This window comes from Psammomys obesus, unplaced genomic scaffold (genome assembly GCF_907164565.1).
Source record: "Psammomys obesus unplaced genomic scaffold, mPsaObe1.curated_primary_1811, whole genome shotgun sequence".
Taxonomy (NCBI): Eukaryota; Metazoa; Chordata; class Mammalia; order Rodentia; family Muridae; genus Psammomys; species Psammomys obesus.
Genome location: NW_026595981.1, coordinates 10,311,635 through 10,334,874, shown reverse-complemented (window position 1 = coordinate 10,334,874; position 23,240 = coordinate 10,311,635). Strand labels below are relative to the sequence as shown.

Here is a 23,240-nt window from a genome sequence, read left to right as displayed (position 1 = left end):
TACACCACCACACCCAAGAAGATTCCTTTTTTAAAGATAGGTTCTTGTTTTAGATAAGTTCAAGGCTGACCTTGACCTGCCTGATATCTGATATCACTCTTGCTGGGTTTTTTTGTTGTTGTTTTATAACATAAAACTAAAAAGATACAAGATTAAAAAATTAAGGGGAACTAAGACACAGGATCACATAGAAAAACACCCAATTTGGCAAAACACAGCAGTAATCCCAGTACCCAGGAGGCTAAGGAAAAGGAACTGCCAAGAATTCAAAGGCAAAGAAAGCCTGAAGTACCTAGTGAAACTTGCCAGGAATGGTAATGCTTGCCTGAGATGTGGCGGCAAGAGAATCAGGAAGGAGTTCAAAGTCAACCTTAACTACACAGCCAATGATGTAACTGAAGGCCAGATGGCCATGTGAGACAAAGAACAAATACAAGTGACATGATACCATTGTACCTTCACATAAAACTGCTGAGTACCAATGGGTAAAACTGTGTACCCAAACTTAAATATTTTTAACCTCCAACTATTGTAACACAATCGCCAGAGTGTAAACAAATACATAATATAAACCATATGATGTAAGGATGGCTTCTCCCAGTGTCTAAATAAGTCCTGGTCCTTGACTATGTAATGAACTTCTGAATCACTGAGGTGGTTTCAAGGGTCTATAGAGTCTACCCCATTAAGGTGAAAAGTGGACTGGCAACAGAACTAAAGAGATTTCTTACAGGCTCAGGAAAGCACACAGCCTGGAAGTAATCTGCAAAGAGGCTAAAAGCATCACTTTTAAGTAAGGTGCACTGTACCACCTCATATGAAAAGTCCCTAACTGTTGGTCCCCGTGCTCCTATACAACCCAAACAACCCTTGTCCCAACTAGTTCAGCTACCCCTTTCTCAGGCAGTACCCTTCACCCGATCCCCTCAGTACTCTCATCTCCACTCCACCCTTGCTCACACGAACGAATCTCCCCACCTCTGTCCTTTAAGGGCCTGTCACCTGAGGGCAGCTCCTCGCAAGCCCCCCAGGCCCCTCTCTCCCCAAAGCCACGGGTACAGCACTCCCACTTCACCTCCAAATCCCTGCCACCACTGCCCCCGACCGCCCTCTGGCCTCTTGCCCGGCTCTCCTCCAGTCCCGACACCTTTCCCCGTCAACCAGGGCTGGCCAAGGCCTATCCCTCGTGCTGCCTGTCCCTCTCCCCCTGCGAGCCTCCCCCAAGCCCAGGACCCGGCAGCCCTCTCACCGGCCGCTCCGCCGGTAAACGCTGCTCTCCAGCTCCAGGCTCACTGTTTGGAGTCCCCCTCGTGATTGACGGCTACCACTTCCTACCCCGCCTCGGCGGAACCACCGCGCCAGCCAATCCCAGGAGCAAACTGGCCCCGGCGCGGCACCGCCCTTGGAGGTCAGCTTCGCCAACCAACAAGTAGGAGAGAGGCGGACCCGCCTTCGGAATCCATCCAATCCGCGGGGGCTGGAGGGAAAACACAACAGTATGGGAGTTCGGGTGGAGCGGGGGAGTCAGGTTCGGTTGCGAATGCAGGAGGCGGGAGAGAAAAGGCGGGCGCGCCTGAGGGCCCGGGAGAGGAACCGTGGTGGCGTTTCTCTCTCAAAAGAAAACGCAAAATGCGCCAATCCCTGCAGACCTCAGCCGGGAGTGTCGGGCGAGGAGCCCGAGGCCAGGGACGCTGGTGTGTTTACATCGAACTCTCGCGACAGCTGATTCGAAGCTAAAAGCACGTGGACGTGGCAGCTGTCAATCACTTTTAGTTGCCAATCAGGCTGCGCTAGCCCGCCCTCCGCCCCGCCCTCGGCGCCGTGTTTACCTTCCGGGAGTCCGTGGTCAGCCCAGCCACTGACTGCTTGTTGGTCTGAGCAAGGGGCTGTGAAAATTTTTGTTGAGGTCTTTAACGGTTACCGTCGTAGGAGTGGATGTCAGTGAACATGCGGAAATGCAGAGGCCCCAGACTTTGGAAGGAACTTGTTGGGCAATACAGGGATCCATAGAGATGCTAAGAGGAAATCTGGGGTTTTGCAAGAGAGGCGTTGGAAAAATTTTAAGGGTCCCCAAGAGTCTCACTGGGAAGTCCCACTTGAGAAACCCATCCTCATACTCCTAGATCTGCCTTCCCTTTCCCCTGAGCACCATTTAACACTGTGCATAAACCTTTTTCTGGGATTGGGGTAGCACATGCCTATAATCCCAGCACTTGAGAAAGCAGATACCTACCTGCCTGGTCTACATAACAAGCTCCAAGCCAGTTCAGTGCCAGCAAGTTTGAAACCCTGTTCCCCCCTCAAAAAAAAAATCTTTCTAATAAAGCCTAATTCTTTTTTTTTTTTTTAAGTTATAAACGGGCCTGGAATTTGGACATGTTGTCCCTGCCTGGAAGTGGAATAGACAGCTAGGTATTCCCAACAAGGAATGGAATGAGTAGGAAGACATTTGTCTATCATATAGGTTAAAGGACTCATAAAGTAGACGGGTTAGGGATGTCATCTATGTCAAGAGTGGGGAGGGGGGAAATCATGGTCAAGGCCAAAAGAGGCATTTCCATGGCCATATGTCTTAGGGTTACTATTGCTTTGATGAAACACCAGGACGAAAAGCAGCACCGGAAGGAAAGGGGTTTTTTTGTTTGTTTGTTTGTTTGTTTGTTTGTTTTTGTTTTTTTGTTTTTTTTACTTACATATCCCAACTCCACTGAGGGGAACCAAGGCAGGAACTCAAACCATACAGAAACCTTGAGACAGGAGCTGGTACAGGGGCCATGAAGGAGTACTGCTTACGTCTTACTCCTCATGGCCCACTCAGCCTGCTCTTTATAGAACCCAGGGCCACCAGCCCACAATGGCGCCACCCACCCCACCCCATCAATATCTAATTAGAAAAATGCTCTACAGGCTCGCCTAATAAACCGCTCTTATCTTGTGGAGACATTTTCCCAACTGAGGTCCCCTCCCCTCAAATGACGGAATCATTACCCCAAATAAGGAACTTCTTTCCTTACTGGACTCTTCAGTGGTGTAGAAACAAACGAAAGGGCGATGAATGAGAATGTTTATGAAAAAGAACACTGCTTCTGTCTGTCTCCAGCTTGAAATTTGGACATGGGCCCAGGAGAGGCATAAAGCCCAGTGGCTATGAGCACTCCTGCGTTAAATGTCTTAGTTGTCCACAATGATAGTAAAAAGTTGTTTTTTTTTCCTGTTGTGGTTCTCTTAGACTAAGCAAGTTGTTTCTGGATGTGATTCTAGTGTTTCCTGAGATAGGCAGGGAATGGGCAGTTGCTGTAGCCATGTAATGAACTGGTTCAGTTAACCTTCTAGTTTAACCTTTCAGGGTCTCAAGACCTCCTCTCAAGGCCTGAGAGATGGTTCTGAAGGTAAAGGTCCTTGCTGCCAAGCCCGATAACCTGAGTTTAATCCCCAGGACTCACATTAAAGAGTTATCCTCTGACCATGTAACTTGTAACATAGCATGATAGCACTCATACACACCCTCACCACACCCACAGTGATTTAAAAGAAAATTTTAAAACCTTCTTTCTCATTATACTTGGAAGACAAAGGCAAGAGAATCAGATGTTCAAGGCCATCATTCTTCCTTACATGTGTGATTCGAGGCAGCCTCAGCTACAGAAGACTTTAAAACACACACACACACACACACACACACACACACACACACACACACAGGAAATAGGTAACCATGTCCTCCCAGCAGACATGAGAAATGGGACATGAACCTGATACTGCCAAAGTCCTCAATGGCCACCCTGCAATAGAGATTCTTTTCCAAATGAAAGCTGTTATTTTTATATTATATAATATATATAATATATATTATATATGTGTGTATATATATATTATATATATATTATATCTTAATTATTCCCAGGTCTTTCTGTACACAATTCTTAAGGGGATGAGAGAGTGGGTGTGGACCTGGGTAGGGGAGAGAGTGGTTGCAGAGTGGAGGAGGACTGGAGAAGGAGGTCAATAGCCAGAGCTGGGACCGGGAGTTAGTTACACGGTAGAAGGCTGGTCGTGCAGAGGCTTGGGGTTAAGCCCTGGGTTGTGCAGGTTGGAAGCCAGCCTGAACCACATGAGACTCCTCTCATTAAATAAGCATCCCAGATTAGCCTCGGTGGCTCACACCTGTGCCCAGGAGGCTGTGACATGAGTGAATCCCATTAGGCTACAGAGTGAATTTAAAGCCAGCCTGTGCTATCTGTGAGACACTGCCACCGAAATAAACAAACAAATAAATAATAAAAAGAAAACCCAGAATAGACACTCCTGCTTCACTTACCTTTGGTATTTGCTTTCATCATCAGTTTGATAACATTGATAAACAGTACACTCTATAGTGACACATAGCACCTGACTTTGCTTAGACCCAGTGAGAATGGTGACCTTGAACTGCTGACCCTGTCTCCCGCCCCCTCCATGCTGAGACTACAGGCAAGCATTATGCCACATCCAGATTTCCTTTTTTTAAAATATTTATTATTATTTATACATGTATGCCTAAAAGCCAAAAGAGGGCACCAGATCTCACTATAGATGGTTGTGAGCCACCATGTGGTTGCTGGGAATTGAACTCAGAGACCTGTGGAAGAGCAGCCAGTGCTCTTAACCTCTTAGCCATCTCTCCAGCCCCCAGATTTCCTTCTTAACCATGACTGTGGTGTTCATTTTCAGTGGAAGAGTTACAGCTCTTTGTTCAGATTGTTACCAAGTATTATTTTAACAAATTACTAGATGATCATATGTAAGGTTTATTATCGTGTTAGATTGATTACCTTTGAAATGACTACAGATCAAAACCCTAAAATTCCCAACTGCTGTGGTAGTGCAGGCTGAAGCAAGTTGCAGCAAGTTCAAGATCAGTCCTACATACCAAGACTGTCTCAAAGAACAAAATGAGAAAATTAATGAAAAATTTTAAACTAAAAGAGCATAACGATATATCAGAGAAAAGTGAGGGCAAATTAAAACATAAGAATGTGCATGGGGGAGACAGAAGCAGTGAGTTCAAGGCCAGCCTGGTCTACAAAGTGAGTCCAGGACAGTCAGGGCTACACAAAGGAAACCTGCATTAAAAAAAAAAAAAAAGACAAGGAGAGCAACAGAACCAGAAAATTTGAACACAGGGGTCTTTCCAGAGACTCATACTCCAACCAAGTACCAGGCATGGAGATAACCTAGAACCTCTGCACAGATGTAGGCCATGGCAGTTTAGTGTCCAAGTTGGTTCCATAGTAATGGGAACAGGGACTGCCTCTGACATAATCGATTGGCCTGCTCTTTGATCACCTCCCCCTGAGGGGGGAGCAGTCTTACCAGGCCACAGGAGATGACAATGCAGCCACTCCTGATGAGATCTGATAGACTAAGATCAGAAGGAAGGAGAGGAGGACCTCCCTTATCAGTGGACTTGGGAAGGGGCATTCCTGAAGAAGGGGGAGGCAGGGTGGGACTGGGAGGGCAGGAGGGAGGGGCTTATGGGGGGGATACAAAGTGAATAAAGTGTAATTAATAAAATAAAATAAAATTTTAAAAAAGGAATGTGGTGCTAGAAAAGGTCGATAATAGCTAAAAGGTTTCAAAATTTGGTAAAGAATACAACCCTACAGATCCAAGTTCAGACAATAAAAAGAAATTAACTCAGGAACTTCAGGACTGGATAGTGACAGACATGAGAAAGAAAGACAGCTGAAAGGTAGAAAAGTTAAGGGTACATGCATGAATAAACATGTCTTTGAAACCAACTAATTTATACAACTGGCATATTAATAATTACCAAGAGGGTCCTACAACTTTCGTTAAAGCATTCCCAAAGTCATCCTAGTGGGTCCTACCTAAGCTTCAGTATTTCAACAGTGCCATCCCAGGAGACAGTATCCCAATGTAGTAGGCAGCACAGCATATCCAAGCCAGTCTTGGCTTTGCTAGAGTTAGGGATGGAATTGAGAGCCTATGGCTGAAGAGATGGCTCAGCAGTTAAGAGCAATAGCTGATCTTCCAGAAAACCCAACACCCACTCGGTAGCTCACAACTTGTCTGTAACTCCAGCTCCAGATCTGACACCCTCTCCTGGCCTCCAAGGGCACCAAGCATACATATAGCACATATACTTGCATGCAGGCAACATAACCATACACATAAAATACTAATACATTCTTTGTTGCCCCCACCCCAAGTTGAGGACGAACCCAGGGCCTGTGCTTGCTAGGCAAGCACTCTACCACTGAGCTAAATCCCCAACCCCTAATTTTTTTTTTCTTTAAATGCAAGGCCTTGTACCTGTTAAGCAAACAATCACACTAGGACCCTAATCCTTTCATCTCTCCTGGTCACAATTCCTGACCCACATTTATCTCTCTAGTTGTTTATTCATTATTGTTTTGAGACTGTCTCATGTCTCTCAGGTTGGCCTAAAACTTTGTAGCTGAGGATGACCTCTGATTGTCTCATCTCTAACTCCTGAGTACAAGGATTACAGGTTATGTGCAACATACCTATTTTATGCAGTGCTGAGATTAAACCCAGGGCTTCATATATGTGAGGCAAGCACTCTCCCAACTCAGCCACATTCCCAGCTCTCAATGAGGCTTCTTGTGCCAAATGAATAGTGTGAGAGTTTTCTCAAGACTGGGCTGGAGAGATGGCTCAGTGGTTAAGAGGACTTGATTGCTCTTCCAGAGGTCTTGAGTTCAATTCCCAGCAACCACATGGTGGCTCATAACCATCTATATTGAGATGTGTATGCCCTCCTCTGGCATGCAGGTATACATGAAGATAGAGTATTCATATACATCAAATAAATTTTTAAAAAAGATTTTTCTTAAGAGCACAATTACACATACACACCACATTTATATAATCTTAATGCTTTAGTATTTCCCTTTAGGTTTTATTGTATTACCAAGGAATGGTGCCAGAGTTTTACTGAACACTTACAAGCTATAACTGAATCATTGTAAGATATTTTTTTAGTTTGCTTCTATGTGTTCTATATTAAAATAAAAACTCAGAATGCAAAAATGAGTATTTTATGTATTTCAAAAGTCAAAAAAGCAAAGTTGTATCACACAACTGTTAGTACCTACCATGAAGAATCACCAACAAAACGCCAGCAACATAAGAGCAACAGTTCACTGATTTATTAGATGGACATACTCACATAGTCAATGAAAACTGTATGATATAAAATAATTTAGGAAATGATGGGAATTAGCAGCACCATCTGTTATTGAAATAGCAAGAAAACTTCACGAATTTTAAGCAAACACTAGAAGAGAGTGTACCTCCTGATGCCAACGGTCTGGGAAGAATGACGGTGCATCAGGCAAACACACCTTCTGCACCAGAGATGTCAGTAAGCACATGAGATGCACTGGTCTAGAGAAATGCTACTGAAGTTAGATACTGCATAGGGTCAGAGGGGCAGGGAGACTAAATCAGCTACATCAGCATGGCTCAATGCTTTTCCTATGAAATGTTTAGTTCTGGATTATGAAATGGGAAATAAGATATAATTTTTAAAAGACACTACTGGTCCCTAGGAAACATTAGGTGGAGCACAGATCACTATGAAAATACATCACCTTTCCAGTTTGTTTAGTAATTTTCTTTAAAAAGTCACGTGTTCTTCACAAGTGGTGTATACAAGTGTATAATAAGCATTTTAAAAAGTTTAAACACATGTTTAAAATCTTAGAGACTTTTCTCAGATTCTCCAACATTAGCCCTGCTGTGACAATTACTGTGTCAGAGTCAGAGACTGAACTTGTGTAAAGGATACAAATTTACACACATTTTACAGCAACTTATTCCCTACATCTACAAAATTCACATTTATAATACAGGCAAGTACAAGGCCAGGATAAAACTGTGAAATTCCAGAAAGTCAAACTGTATACTCTTTATTTTTTTGTCCCCTTAAAAAAAGTTCAACTCTGGCACCAAGTTTTAAAAGCCCTCAAGTCATGTCCTAAGTAGGGAGATTCCCATTACCCAGGCCATCTCAGCACACGCACACAGTTTTCCGGTGCTGGTGTAGGAGAGGATTTGCAATCTTCTTCTGGCCCCTGAGTCTGCGCCGGAGGGTCAGTTTGACAGAGTGCCGGCGCTGGGATGCTGCAGGGAGGCTGGAAGCCTGGGCCCCACTCCCTCGACGGTGCTTCTTCATAAGGGGGCCAGAGTTGGATTCTTCTAATGTTCTTTTAAAATTGGCTGGAGGGGTTCTTTCAACTTCTTGAGCTTTCATTTGACCTGGAGTTGACATCTTTAAATTTTTTTGGTCCATGATGGTATTTGTTGAATTGGTTGGCACGAGGCCAACTGACAGGGCATTATTCAAAGACTCATGAATCCTTAAAGTCAGAGCTTTGGGGCAATTTTCTTCAAGGGCCTCTGAATCTTTTGAGGTCATCACTACAGTCTGGATACTCCCTCGAGCTATCTCAGCTGGGACCTCTAAAAATTTCTCTGAGAACGCATTACTACGAACAAGGGCAGGGATATGGTCCTTAGAGGTCAGCCGTGGCCATGGATCTTCTTCCAGTGACTAGAGGGAAAAAAAAAAAAAAAAAAGGAAAAAAATAAGTATTTATCCTGAAGCTCAATAAACTGACACAAAGGATAAATTTCTTATGACCTTGTTAAGATGACAAAACCAGCCAGATGGTGGTAAGGCAAGTCTTTAATCCCAGCCTAGCACTCAGGAGACAGAGGCAGGTAGGATCTCTGTGAATGCCAGGTCAACCTGGTCTACAAAGGGAGTTCCAGGACAGCCAGAGCTGTTACCCGGAAAAACCCTGTCTCAAAAACAAAACAAAACAAGTAAACAAAAGATGACAAAACCATGGCATTTACTCACTTCCTTCACAATATATTTATTGCACTATGTTAGGGGTCAGGGCATGCAAAGAAGGCAATCAACACAAGGGTATCACAGAAGGAGCAGACCTTATCACTCATCTACCCAAGTGGAAAGACTCATGTGCTCAGAGATATTGCCCAACTGCAGCTGGAACCAAGTAAGACACTTTAAGGCTTCAAAACAGACCTGTTGGTTTAATGTTCTTGTGGAATGTATACAATTTACCCTTGCTCATTCAAATGCTGATTTCTCGATTTCTCTACCCTACTATCTGGTTTCAATCTGGACATTGCATTTGTAATAAGCATCACCTGTCTCAAGTTTATGTAAACATAGCACCATTTGTTCTCTGTGTTGCAAATAAAAACAACCAGCCAATGCTGAGCAATGGAGAATAGGGTAGGACATCCTGGACCGGAGGGCAGGAGAAAGAAGCAAGTGGGAGGAGAGATGGGAGAGGAGAGGACAGGGAAACATCAGGAGAAATGAACCAGACTGAAGATATGACTAAAAAGCAAGTAATAATGTGAGAAATCTGAATGGAAGGAAGCTATGTGGGCTTGGAGGTTTAGGATAGAGTAATTATTGCCCAGCATTGTGGTCAAGGTTAATTAAATAAATCCTAGTCTCTGTGTGGTGATTTGGGTATACAGCCAGTTTAGGAATAACTGCTGTTTAACTAAAAGATAAATCAACATTAAATATTAATAATCATCAACACAGACCCCTTAAAATATCCACACACACTATACCAAGCCATTCATTGTGTTTAGACACAAAAAAGAGCAAAATTATTGCCTTTGATATTTTAATTTCTTTACCCAAACTCTGTATTTTACTTTATTTGTTTGTTTACTAAGACAATAAGACAGGGGTTTCTCTTTGTAGCACTGGCTGCTTGATATGAAGACCAGGCTGGCTTCAAACTCAAAAGACCTGCCTGCTTCTATCTCCCAGTACTGAAATTAAAGGTATGTGCTACCACTGGCCAGTCCAAACTCTGTATTAACTCTGTGCAGTAATAATAGCATACTGATTTGAACTAGTTCTAATTATCTTACACAAAAGCCTTATTTCTTTTTTCATATGAGCTAAAAAGTTACCATCCTAACTTTCTGGTAAATCAAATAGTGCCTACTTACATAAACACATTTTCAATTTTAACTGACATGTGACATAATGATGACATAATTAGGGTGAAAGAGCAAATTCCTATTCAATGCATTAAGACCTACAGGCTTATATTAGTCTAATAATGTATACATACAATATTTAACATTATATGTGCAAGTAACTGCACAGTCTAACTGAGCCTTTTTTTAAAAATTACATGTTATCGGGTTGGTGAGATGGCTCAGCAGGTTAAGGTACTTGCCACCAAGGCTAACAACCTGAGTTAGATTCCCCTGGACCCACATGATGGAAGGGGAGAACTAATGCCCACAAACTGTCCTGCCCTGGAATGTATGTGTGAACACACATGTACACACAGAATGACTGTAATGAAACAATTCTGTTAACTACAGTTTTCAAAAGCTTGTGTGTATTCGAGAGTGTACACAGCACAGTATGCATGTGCAGCGGCCGGGGCCAAGTTACCTATGTTCTCTCCTTCCACTGTGCGGGTCCCAGGACTGAACTCAGGGGGCAAGCACTGCCGTCAACCAAGCTATCTCCAGGGTCTTAAGTGGTCTTTTTAGGAAAAAAAAAAAAAAAAAAAAAAATTGGGAAAGTGTGTCATGTAACCCAGGCTGTCTTTGAACTTGCTATATATAACTAAGGATGACCTTAAATTTCTGATTCTCCTGCCCCTAATTCCTAACGCTAGATTACAGACAAAGACCAACACTCAGCTTATCTAGTACAAGGAATCAGGCCCAGGGCTTCATGCATGCTAGGCAAGCTTTCTACCACCTGAACCACACCCCCAGTCCTCTAAACAGCCTCTTGACAAAAACGAGTTAAAACTAGTTAGCTTAGGACTTGGTGATGAAAGTCTGGGCATGGTGGCACATGCCTTTAATCCCAGAAGGCAGAGGCAGCTGAATCTCTGAGAGTTCAAGACTAGCCTGTCTACAAAGCAGGTTCCAAGACAGGCGGGGCTGTTACACAGAGAAATCCTGTCTAAAAAAAAAACAAAAACAAAAACAAAAAAAAAAAAAAAAAAAAAAAACACTTGGTGAAGAAGGAATCTCACTATAAGTGAAAAATTGCAGAGTTTTCTTTTAAATTTTTCTCCCTCCTAAATTCTAATTTTTGACTAATATCCATGTAGGAACTGTGAAGCACAATATTGACACAATTATGTTGTAATGGAAAGCTAGTAATTTGCCCATCCCATGAACATCCCATCAACCAGGCATCAACTGAGAAAACAGGTGATGAAGGGACCTTACTAAGAATAACAACTGTTTTGTTTGACACAGGCTCTCACTGCACAGCCTAGAGTCATCTCAAACTCTCCATAAAGCCCTTAAACTTGAGAATATTCCCTTCCCAAGAACTAGAATTATGGGTGCTTGACACCAATGCCAGGTTTTGTGTATATAAGTGTGTATACCACAGATGTGTGTATATTCATGTGTATGAATGCAGGTGCTTATGTGTCATGGGTGTTGTTGGTCCCAGCCTTCCACTGTGTTTGAGATAAGGTCACTTTGCTTTTGTTCTCTGTTGTGTATGCCCTGCTAAGCTGTCCACAAGCTTCCATGAATTCCCTGTCTACGCATTCCATCTCCCTATAGGAGTGTTAGGACTACAAATGTTCCTGCTATTTGTCCAGTTTTCATAAGAATCCTGGGGGTTCAGACACAAGTCATTCTGCTTGCACTTCACACATTTTACATTCTGAGATATCTTTCCAGCCTCTCCTTTCCCTTTCTAGAGAAGGTCTTGCTAATATTACTCAAGACATTCCAACAGTTCCAGTGGTAAGAAATTTTTGGTTTTTATAACAGTATCTCGCTCTGTAACCCACTTGACTTGCGCTGATACTCCTGCCCAAACCTCCCAGATCCTGGGATTACAGCAGGCACACTATGTACCTAGATTCCTAACCCTAGGGCATCCCTTCTCTATTCTGCCTAATGGCAATTCCATATGGAAATGAGGGAATAAGAAAGTAATGAATACAGTCACTAATCAAAAATAAGTACAAATCTCCAAAGCTTTAAATAAACTATAACAGCTGCCATTTTGTTCTATTATCTTAAAAGTCCTGGGTTTTTTTTGTTTGGTTGGTTGGTTTTTTTTAGATATTACTTTAATACGTAGCTCCCATGTTAATCTGTTAGCTCTACATGTTCCATGTAACCCAGGCTGACCTCAAATTCATGGCAATCCTCCTAATCTTGCTATTAGCTCAAGGTGGCCTTGAATTCATGATCCTTTTCCTCCAGCTGTCTGAAAGGCACACACAACTATAGCTGGCTCAGAAAGAAAACTCTAACAGGAAGTTTCTTTTAAGAGAGCCAAGTGTACAAGTGCATACCTGTGATGCCAGCACTTGGGAGACGAGGGTAAGACAACAGGACTTCATAGCCAGCTTCAGGTACATAGAGTGGTTAAAGCCAGCCTGTGATTCAGAAGACCCTAATTTCAAAAAACTATTATCAAATAAACAAGAATTTTATTTTTCAGTACTATGGACTGGCAAGATGGTTCAGTATGTATGGTAAACACACTGGCAACATAAGCCTGGCAAACTGAGTTCAATCCCCAGAACCCACATGAGAGCAAGAGGAGAAAAACAGATCCATAAAGTTGTCTTCTGACCGCCACATGCACACTGTGGCGTACATACCCACACTGACATAGCAATAAATTTAAAAAGAAGCTGGGCATGGGGGGCACATGTTTAATCACAGCATTTGAAGGCGGAGGCAGGCAAATCTCTATGAGTTCAAGGTCAGCCTGGTCTACAGAGTGAGTTCCCAGACAGCCAGAGAGACCCTGTATCCAAAATCCTAAAAGAAAATCAGAGTAGGAGTCAAGGGTATTTACTATGGGAGAATGCCTGCCTGGGTTTGATAAACAACACAAGAAAAAAAATTCACTTTAAGTTGTCAGTCAGCTCAAACCATGAAGCAAGCCTGTGACCACAGCTATTCAAGAGGCTAAGGCAGGACCACAAGTTCAAGGTGAGCCTAAACTATACATTAAGTTCAAGGCCAGCCAAAAGTAATGAACTGAAATTTAACTTAATAGTAGAATCCATGTGTCAAAAACCTACAAGAAGATAATGCTGTTTCCTACGTGTGGTAATTTAAAAAAAGGTGGTCCAATATCCTAACGGTCAGTGCAATCTTGATTCTACATGACTTTGCTCACACTATTTAATCTCTCAGTGTTATCATTGATATATAGACTGAATCAAGATAATTCTGCATTACTATCTTAAATGAACTATGTATACAAATGGTTCACAAATTGATAAATGTTTTACAAGTGTTCATAGATTCATAAAAGGAATCAGTAATTCACATGTTAATTTTTTTTTAAGTGACCTACATACGGCTGGCTTCAAATCAGACCTGTGTGAAGATGGCTCTCTGAAGAACTGGGAATATTGTATAGTTGCAGTGTGTCCAGCATTCACAAAGATCTGGGCAGAGGGGAAAGGGGTTCTTTCCAGCAACAAATTATATAGCGAAGATCCATCATTTTCTTGAACGTAATCCAAATCCAAAACTGTTTTAAGTAACCAGGTATGATTATATATACCTAAGATGCTAGCACTTGGGAGATAAAAACAGGAAGATCAGCCATTCAAGGTCACCTGCAGCTACACAGCCAGTCTGAGGTCAGCATGGACTACACGGGAGGCCTTATCTCAACAAACAAACAAACAAACAAACAGTGTTGGTGTGAAAGAGAATGCCCACCCTCTACTGTGCTCACAATATTTGAACTCTTGGTCCCTCACTAGAAGAACGGTTGGAGAAGAATTAGGAGGTGGGGATATGTCGGGGGAGGTGTGTAACAGAGGGCAGGCTTTGAGCTTCCAAAAGACGGGAGAGACTCACGTGTGCTCTCTCTCTTGATTACAGATCAAGAGGTGAGCTCTCTCAGGGTTGATGGAATGGCTCAGCAGTTAGAGTACTTGTGCTTGCATAGGACTCAGGTTCAATTCCCAATACCACATGGCAACTCACAACTGTTCCTATCTCCAGTTCCAGGGGATCCAATACTCTATTCTAACCTCAGCAAGCACCAGGCAGCACATGGTGAATAGAGATACACTCAAGCAAAACACTCACACACATAAAAATGAACTAATATTAAAAAAAAAAAAGAGCTCTCAGTTGATCTTTCACTGCCATCATAGACTCCAACCTTCTGAAACCATAAGTCAAATTAACACTTTCTTTTGTAAGTTAGTTTTGGTCATGGTGTTTTTATCAGAAATAAAGTAAATAGCAAACACAAACCTCTAAGCATGATTTTTTTATGTGGCACTAACATAACTTTAAAACTGTAGAAATGCACTGGGGAAATCTGAGGCAATACAATAAAGTGTTTCCTGTATAAGCATTCGGACCTGAGTTTGATCCCAGAATCCATGTGAAAAGCTAGGTATGGTGGTACATGGTTGCAAGCCTCGGCTGCGAAGGCCGAGAAAGCCTGCAACCTGCTGACCAGCCAATCTAACCTACTTGGTTAAGCTTTAGGTCCCAATAAGACCTCATCTCAGAAAACTAGATGGCATCTGAGGAAAGACACAAGTTTGACCTCTAACCTACACATTTGTGAATGCACACATACACACACACACACACACACATATCCCCGTAGCAGCACACACCTTGACTGGCGGTGTAGAACTCGGGGAAGGAGTCAGCACACAGGTCTCTTGGCTGTTGTAAGTAGGGCTATCAGTCAGGTTCAGAAAGAGCTCCTCTTCGTTAGTGAAGTTCCCCTGATTGTCTACTCCTGGAGAGATGCAAATTACGATGGCACTGGTGTTATCTGCTCGAAGCATGCGCTGCCTCCAGCGGCCAAGGGCTCGATTCACAAGCATTTTGGCACAGGATTGTCCATGCTCACCCTACATTTAAAAGAACAAGAAGAAGGAAGAACATTAACTCTCATTCACTTACCAACATGTACATATAAAATTAAAAACCTGGTGGATCTGTGAGATGGCTCAAAGGGTAAAGGTGTCTGCTGCCACATCTGATGCCCTCACGGGAGGAGCAACCAGTTCCCCTTCAAGCTGCTCTCTGACCAACACACACACATAAACACAATAAAACAAAAATACAAAAATGTAAAACAACATTTTCATTAAAAACATTGCTGAGTGTGACCAAATAAGTAAATAAAAGTCAAATTCTCAAATCTTATTCAAAATCTCCATGATCATGTAAAAATAGCACATCTGTAGATTTAAAAAATAAAACACAGTTTTAGAGGTAACATGGTGCTGCAAGCCTTTAATCCAATTTTTGAAGACAGAAACAGGTTTTCTGTGAGTTCAAGGCCAGCCTGGTCTATGTAAGTTCCAGGACAACCAGGTCTATACAAACCCTGCCTCAAAACAATTTAAATAATTTTTAAAAGTCATTAAATAAGAGAAGGTCTTATCTGTGGTTCAATTTGACACTGGTGTGCCAGGTGTGATGATATTAACCTCTACTCTCAGCACTGGGTCTGCTGAAGCGGGAGGATCACTAGCAGCCTGGGATGTGGAGGGTGTGTTTTGATCTCTTTAATCAAGGCCAATTTCTCTAACTCTAAGGAACGTTACAGAGAAGTCTTCTTTAAGAGGAAGCAAATTATTACAAATATAATTTAAAAAATAAGACAGTTAGGTGTGGTAGGAAAAAACACTACAGAGTGGGCTTTCCACCTAAACAGGCTGCTTCTGCCATGTTCCAGTAGTGGCAGCTACTCAGAAACCATAGGAAGATCACTGGTGCCCAAGAACAGAAACCCACTGCCAACACACACAGATAGCCCAGAACATCCTAGTGCTCGCTGTGTAGCCCAGGCTAGCCTGGAACTGGCAGTCCTCCTGCCGCACACCCTGATCACAGGTGTTCACTGCTACACTCAGAGGTGGTTTTTAATGTGGGATATCATGAGCTTTGAGTTAGAGAAACAGCATTTTATGTGCCATAAAAGAAAAATCACTGCCAATTAAGTTATGATACACTGTTTGAAAAAAGGATTCTAACTTCAGTGATGTTAAAGGATAGTCATGCATGATGGTGCACACCTGTAATCCCACCACTTATGAGGTAAAGGCAGGAAGATCAGGAGTTCAAGGCCACCCTCAACCACCTGACTATGAAACCAGATGGGCTTCATGATAGCCTGTCTCACAAAACCCAAACCAACCAACCAAACAAACAAAAAAAAAAAAAAAAAAAAAAAAAAGGTGGAAAGTATGCATCTAAACTGACTGAGGGCAGTATCAGTGTTTACTGCTAAACACTGAGTCCACCCAACTCCTCAGGGCACATGAGTCACACCTGCAGCACTGGCCTTCAGGAGGACACGAAGTGAAGCATTCCTTTGCCTTTCACTTTGTCAGCATATCTGCTTTACTTCCCAGCAAAGCTCCATGGAGAAAAACAATTCCAACTCTTTTCTTTCTTCTTCGAGACAGGTTCTCATTATATAATTCTGGCTGTCCTGGACTCAAGAGATCTGCCTGCCTCTGCTTCCTGGGTGGGGGGATTAAATGTGTGTGCCACCACTGCCCAGCAAGTTATTTTATCTTTGCTCTTATCTGATAATCACTAACTGCAAACACTAAGTCTCTGGGTGATAAAAATGAACTACTCTTAGCTTTAACAAACTCAAAGTTTGATGGGACTGATTTTTATACAGTCCATTTGTTTTTCCAATCAGGTGTTGAGGACTGAACATGAGGCATGATGATGCATGCCTGCAGGAACTCAATCATGCCTCAACTATCAGGAAGGTAAGGCAGGAGGATTAACCCCAAATTTTAGGTCAACCTAAGCAATTCAGGAGAGACTCTGTCTTAATAAAGGGAAAAGGGCAGGAGGGATAGCTCAGAGCTAATGCATGTTAAACTCTGAGTTTAATGCTCAGTGCCAGGAAACAAACACCATGTGTTAATGATCATATTTATAGGAAATATCCAAAGTAGGCAAGTACATAGAAACAGAAAAGCCCAGTGGTTGCAAGGTATGTATGGGAAAAGGAGGAGAGGGGCTAGATCATCCTTAGGTGGACTCACAACTATGGACATGACCGAAGCACTTCAGACAACATCAAACCACTGAGTGCCTTCTCACCATCAAGAATTTCTTCTCCTCCTGGTCTTGGCACATGGAGATGGCATCCTGAGGTGGAATCATATTCCAAAGGCCATCACTTCCCAGGATAATATACTTGTGCTTCTGGGGGTCAAGAGTATGGACACTTGTGTCTGGTTCAGGTGACACCACGAACTTACCACTGAAGAAATCATAGCTCCACAAGTCACCTGGGGGAAGATAGTAGAAGATGTAATAAGTATTACTTGCAAGAGGAGAGGGTCTCACCAGCAGACTAAAGAACAGAATCCCTAGGTCCATTGCCATAGTGCAGAACAGCACTGCAATATTCAAAACCTATGCAAACACACTAGAAACAAGAGAACTCCATCAACATGTTGAAGAACTGGCATGGGGATTTACAGCATACAGCTGCCTTAACCTCAAAGTAATGCTAAAGAAAACTGCAAAATGAACTAAGCAGTCTCAGAATATCCCATGTTTTTTCTCATTTGTGGTTCTGAGATTTTAAGAAGATACATAAGATCATGCATTTATGGAATAGACATAGAAATGAAACTGTCTAGGGGAAACAGGGACTACTGAAAGAGGGAGTGTGAAGAATGAGATAGGAGATCATGGGGACAATACACTCAAAGTAGAGACACACTTAAATAAAAATGATCTTTGGAACCCAGCACCATGTACAATTTATATATCAATAAAAAATTTCTAAATCAAAACTATGCCATGGGGTAGAAATATATATGCAAAGACATAGGCTTGATCCCTAGAACCACAGGTAAATAATTAAGTTTATATTTATTAAATATTTTAAACAACAACAAAAGAATGCTATGCCTTGACTACCACTTCTAACACTATGCTAGAGTTCCTTCTCAGCCCAGTAGGATGATTAAAAATACAGATGAATTGAATAGAAGGAAATTTTTTATGGGTAAGTTCATTGTACAAAGAAAACCAAATAAATTATTAAAATAAAGCTAAGTATAGGAGAGGAGGATTGATTCCAAGTTTGAGCGAGCCACGGCAACTCAGCAGGACCCCACTATGAACTTAAAAAGGACTCACAGTGCAGCTCAGCAGTAGAGTGCTTGCTGGCATATGAGGTCCTGGGTTCAAACCCCAGCACCACAAACAAACAGTTTTGCAAACAAGTTTAACTCAACTGAGAGAAGTCAATATATTTCTATACTATTATAATACATATATTATAAATAGGCTGGCTTTGAACTCAGAGAGATCAGCATGCCTCTGCCTCCCAAGTACTGCAATTAAAGGCACTAAGCCACCATGCCGATAATAAATATTTTTAAAATAAAGCACAGTTGACACCTGCTTTTGAATGGCTATCTTTTTCTCAGCCTACTTCCTCCCTAGGGAATGCCTCTCTCTCTCTGTCTCTTTCTGTCTCTGTCTGTGTGTGTGTGTGTGTGTGTGTGTGTGTGTGTGTGTGTAGCCTTGGCTGTCCTGGACTCACTTTGTAGATGTCTTCATATTCCTTAATTTAAAAAAGTTTAATATAGCTAATATAGATTTAATAGACACTGGACCAGTGAGATGGCTCAGTGCCGAAGGGGGACTGATGCCAAACCTGACAATCTGAGTTTGATCCCTGGGATCCACATAGTGGAAGGATAGAAACTAACTCTCAAAAGTTGTCCTCTGACGTTCACATGTGTGCTGGGGCATTCATGCACATTTACAAATACATAAATACTTTTTTTTTTAAAGAAATGGGCATTAATAAGACAGGAAGAGGGGTTGGAGAGATGGCTCAGTAGTTAAGAACGTACTGGCTGCTCTTCAGAGGATCAGAGTTCAATTCCTAGTATCCACATGGCAGCTCACAACCATCAGTTTTGATCAGATCCCCACCACTCTCTGAAACCCTCTTCTGGCAACTCAGGCCATTGCACCCATGGTACACAGACATGTGCGAAGAAAATACCCATACACATAAACATTTTTAAAAAGAAAAATTTTAAAGCAGACTACAGAAAAGGTACTTAGAAAAAGGGCAGTATATACCCAAGACACAGATGACAGGCTTCTCAATAGAGTTATGTAAAAAGTATTTCAGATGGATTTCAATTTGCTTTGAATTCATTAGTAAAAATCCCTCGAGTCTGAACTTTTAAGTTCATCGTGACTCATACTTATAGGCAGCTCCCTAACAGCATCACAGAATGTCTTCTATAGAGCCTTGGGTACTGGCAGACGCTTGCCTGCTGGACACTCATTTCCCCTTTCCATCAGTAGAGGGTGCTGAAAGAACACCAGAAGTGGTCCTCTGGTTCCAGAGAGCTCTTCTTTGCTTGCTGCTGTAGCACCTGACAGCTAACAAGTCCACATACCAACTGTCAGAAAACCAGCCAACTTCCCCCAAACTGCCATCAACTCTGTGGCTGCCGGCCTTCTCCCTGTGGCTGCCCTACCACAAACATTCCCAATACCTGCTTCAATGATCCAGTCTCAAAACTACAATCAAAATAACCTCGTAAGACATAAATCTTAAAGGCAGTCATGGAGAATAGTTAATGACTATAATAGCAGCCCTTGTGAAGTAGAGGCAGGAGTTTAAGAACAGCTTAACAACCTGTGCCATAGGAGACCCTATCTAAAACAAACCTGCTTATTTTTATATTTAAAAAAAAAGAACAGAAAATGAGTCAATGAGATGATTTGGTGGGTAAAAGCACTTGCCACCAAGCCTGACATCCTGAACTAAATCCCTAGCACCCACGTGGTTGTGGAAGAAAGTCCTGGGAGATGTCCTCTAACCTCAAGAGCACTGTGGCATGTGTGTGCCTACTCTTTACCCCTCATCCACTACATAGGGACAAACACACACACAGTTTTAAAAGATGATAAAAATAAAACCCCAGAGGGATGGTGGGGCCTACACAACTATGTAAATAAATGTATACAGTGAGCCCCTGTCTCTAGAATCAACCCAAGACCTAGGTAATAACGGAGAAGTGTTGTACCACTGTGTATTTTTTCCCTTAGGGTTGTTTTATTTTGTTTTAAGACAAAATTTCATTATGTAGCCCAGACTGGTCTTGAATTCACAGCCTCCTACCTACACTTCTCTAGTAAAAAGGACAGCTGAGATATAAGTAATTAACTGATGACTTGAGGAATGCCTTTCTCCTTCCTTAGCTCATGAGGACAAAGATCTTGTACTTACAAACTTCATACACACAGTACTAAAAAGTATCTGTTCAGAGCCATGGGTATAGTCTAGTGGTTAAGAGAACCTGTCTGGTACGCTGTATGGCCCTGAGTTCTAGCACTGAAAAGAAAAACTATTCATGAATGACAAATCTACTTCCTATGTGGTGGGATAAAGTGTAAGAGGTAAAATCTTGGTCCTTAGGATGTGCTAGGCAAGTAATCTACAACTAAGCTATAGTCCCAGCCCCAAATGAGTTACTTACTGGTTTTCATTGTTTGAGGCAAGTCTCACTGGGATGGCCTCAAAAGCACTACTTAAATGCTGAGATTAGAGGTATGCATCACACCTGCCTCCTGACTGTGAAACTGTTATGGTCAAGGCACACTTAACAGTTTTATTGTATTATGGCTCAGAACTTATCAACTAAAAAAAGGAAAAATTAGTTGGGTGTGTTAGTACACAGCCAAAGAATGAGGCAAGAGGATTTCAGGCAAGATCAGACTATATAGTAAGTCAATGTAAATTCAGGCTAGGCTGTAAAATCAGGGCCAGAGTAGCCTCTATAGCAGCCACTCTCAGCCGTGGGCTGAGATCCCTCTGGGAGTCGCATGACCCTTTCAAAGGGATCACATGTCAGATATCCTGCATATCAGATATTTACATTACAATTCACAACAGTGGCAAAATTAGTTATGAAATAGCAACAAAAATAATTTTATGACCGGGGTCACTACAACATGAGGGACTCTATTACAGGGTCCTAGAATTAGGAAGGTTGAGAACTATTGATTAAAGACATTGCTAAGGTTTTAGGGCTACACAGCAAGACATTGTTTCAAAAATGAACAGAAAGTTGCAGATGTGTTTGGGTTTGGAAGTACACACTTCTAATCTTAGTATTCAGAAACAGAAGCTAAAGAATCATCAAGTAGAGGCTAGATTAAGCTACACAGCGAGACCCTGCCTCAAAACAAACACAATTACAAATATCAAACTAGGACACAATGCTAGGGGGTGGCACACACCTTTAACCCCAGCACTCAGGAGGCAGGTATGGCGGAGCTCTGAGTTTGAGACCACACTGGTCTACAGAGTGAGTCCCATGACAGCCAGTGCTACACAGAAAATTCCTGTCTGGAAAAATTTAGAAGAAGGCGGCTAAAACAGCCCACCCTCTCTGAGGCTCCATTGGCAGTTAGAGGTCGCTGGGAATGGGAGATGTTTTCTTCAGTGATACAGCTGCTGGGAGTTGTCCACACTCCAGTCCCTACATAGCACTTACCCACGCTCATGCAAGCAATCAGCTCTTTAACCTCAGCTTTACTGAGCTATTTCCTCAGCCCAGTATTTTTGGGTTCTGGAGACAGAATCTCACTATGTAGTTCTAGCAAATCAAGAACTCACTGACCCAGCTAGTCTCAAACTTGAAGACTCCTCCTCCCTCTGCTTTCTGAATGCTGTGATTATAGGCATGAGCCAAAACATTATGCTCAAATTAGGACTTACCTGTAACATGTTTGTTTATTTGTTTACTGTTACTGAGGTAGGGTTTCACTAAGCAGTCCCAGCCAACATGGAACTCTTTGTAAACCAGAGGCTGTTCTTGAACTCACAGAGACCTGCCCAACCTACCCAGGTCTCCTGGAATTAAAAGCATGAGCCACTTCACCCAGCCTGTAACATTTCTCTAGCCTCCTTTAATCTAGACTGAGCTCATCCACCCTTAGGCAGAACAGTACATGAAGGATATGATATCCTTCTCAGTACATGACACATGGGAGGCATTTAACATTCAACTATGCCCTATAGTTTAATTTTATTTTCCAGCCTAAAGACCACAATACTTTTAGTACACCTGCGTTTTGAGTGCAACTCTCATGCCTACCTCACCAACTCCAGCCTTTTCGAATATTTTTGAGACAGTGTCTTGTAAGCCAAGACCTTGAATCGGAGTTATTATGTAGCTAAAGATGACCTTGAACTTCTGATCCTTTTGTCTCCACCCCACCCCTGAAGTCCTAGGCACATGTGTGTCAAGGCACCTACTTTACTCAGTACTGGGACAGAACTCTGGGTTTTGTGTATGTTGGGCAGGCGCCCGAGCAGCTAACATAATACTCCTAAAAGTGGCATTTCTGTCACACTGTATAAAGGTTTGTTTTGGTTTTTTTCAACACTGTTTCTTTCAAGGGATTTCCTACTCTAAAGTTATTTCATTTACTTCTTCGTTGCCGACTACTCTCCAACTGCACGGCTTTATTCCATGACAAACAGTCTGTCTACCTGCATTACACACCGGAAACCTACCAAAACACCTGACATCAGGGCACCTCGATACCTACTTAGTGAAAACAAATGGGTATTTTCTCATAGAATATTTTTTTCCTTTTTTAAAATTTTACTTTTATGTGCATTGTTGTTTTGCCTACATGTATGTCTGTGTGAGAGTGTCAGATCCCCTGGAACTGGAGTTACAAACAATTGTGAGCTGCCATGTGGGTGCTAGAAATTGAAATGGGGTCCTTTGGAAGAGCAGCTAGTGCTCTTAACTGCTGAGCCATCTCTCCAGCCCCAAAAATCTTCTTTAGAAAACCTAACCCTATGTAGCATAGCCAAAGCGGGTATTTCATTAGCTGTAATTCTCTATATGTGCTGACTCATACCTCTAATCCCAGCCAGTTGGGAGGCTGAGATAGGAAGATCATTGTGAGGACAAGGACACACAGGGTCATACGATGATATCAGGCCAGCCTTGGTTATAATGAGACCTTCTCAAAATAAAACCACACAAGGATATTTTTCCCATGGAGTCCCTCCTACTCTCAGGAGTTCTCCCTCAATTTTCCTTAATAAATCTATGTTCACTCTGTCGAAAAATAAATAAGTAGGAGCTGGAGAAATGGCTCAGCGG

The 23,240-nt window shown here is 42.3% G+C and overlaps 2 protein-coding genes across 2 annotated transcripts in view; both read right to left on the bottom strand.

Moving 5' to 3' along the window:
* Bcas3 (BCAS3 microtubule associated cell migration factor) overlaps positions 1 to 4,337 on the bottom strand; it is a 440,143-nt gene extending 435,806 nt beyond the window's left edge. The window contains exons 1-3 of the mRNA XM_055619572.1: positions 4,319 to 4,337; positions 1,705 to 1,886; positions 1,336 to 1,477 (exon numbers count right to left, since the gene is read on the bottom strand). Coding sequence (XP_055475547.1) covers positions 1,336 to 1,477; positions 1,705 to 1,886; positions 4,319 to 4,337 — 343 coding nt within the window. The remainder of the gene's footprint in view (positions 1 to 1,335; positions 1,478 to 1,704; positions 1,887 to 4,318) is intronic.
* Positions 4,338 to 7,052: 2,715 nt separating this feature from the next.
* The window catches only part of Ppm1d (protein phosphatase, Mg2+/Mn2+ dependent 1D), a 53,260-nt gene continuing 37,072 nt past the window's right edge, over positions 7,053 to 23,240 (bottom strand). The window contains exons 5-7 of the mRNA XM_055619571.1: positions 17,167 to 17,357; positions 14,700 to 14,942; positions 7,053 to 8,581 (exon numbers count right to left, since the gene is read on the bottom strand). Coding sequence (XP_055475546.1) covers positions 8,039 to 8,581; positions 14,700 to 14,942; positions 17,167 to 17,357 — 977 coding nt within the window. The 3' untranslated portion in view covers positions 7,053 to 8,038. The remainder of the gene's footprint in view (positions 8,582 to 14,699; positions 14,943 to 17,166; positions 17,358 to 23,240) is intronic.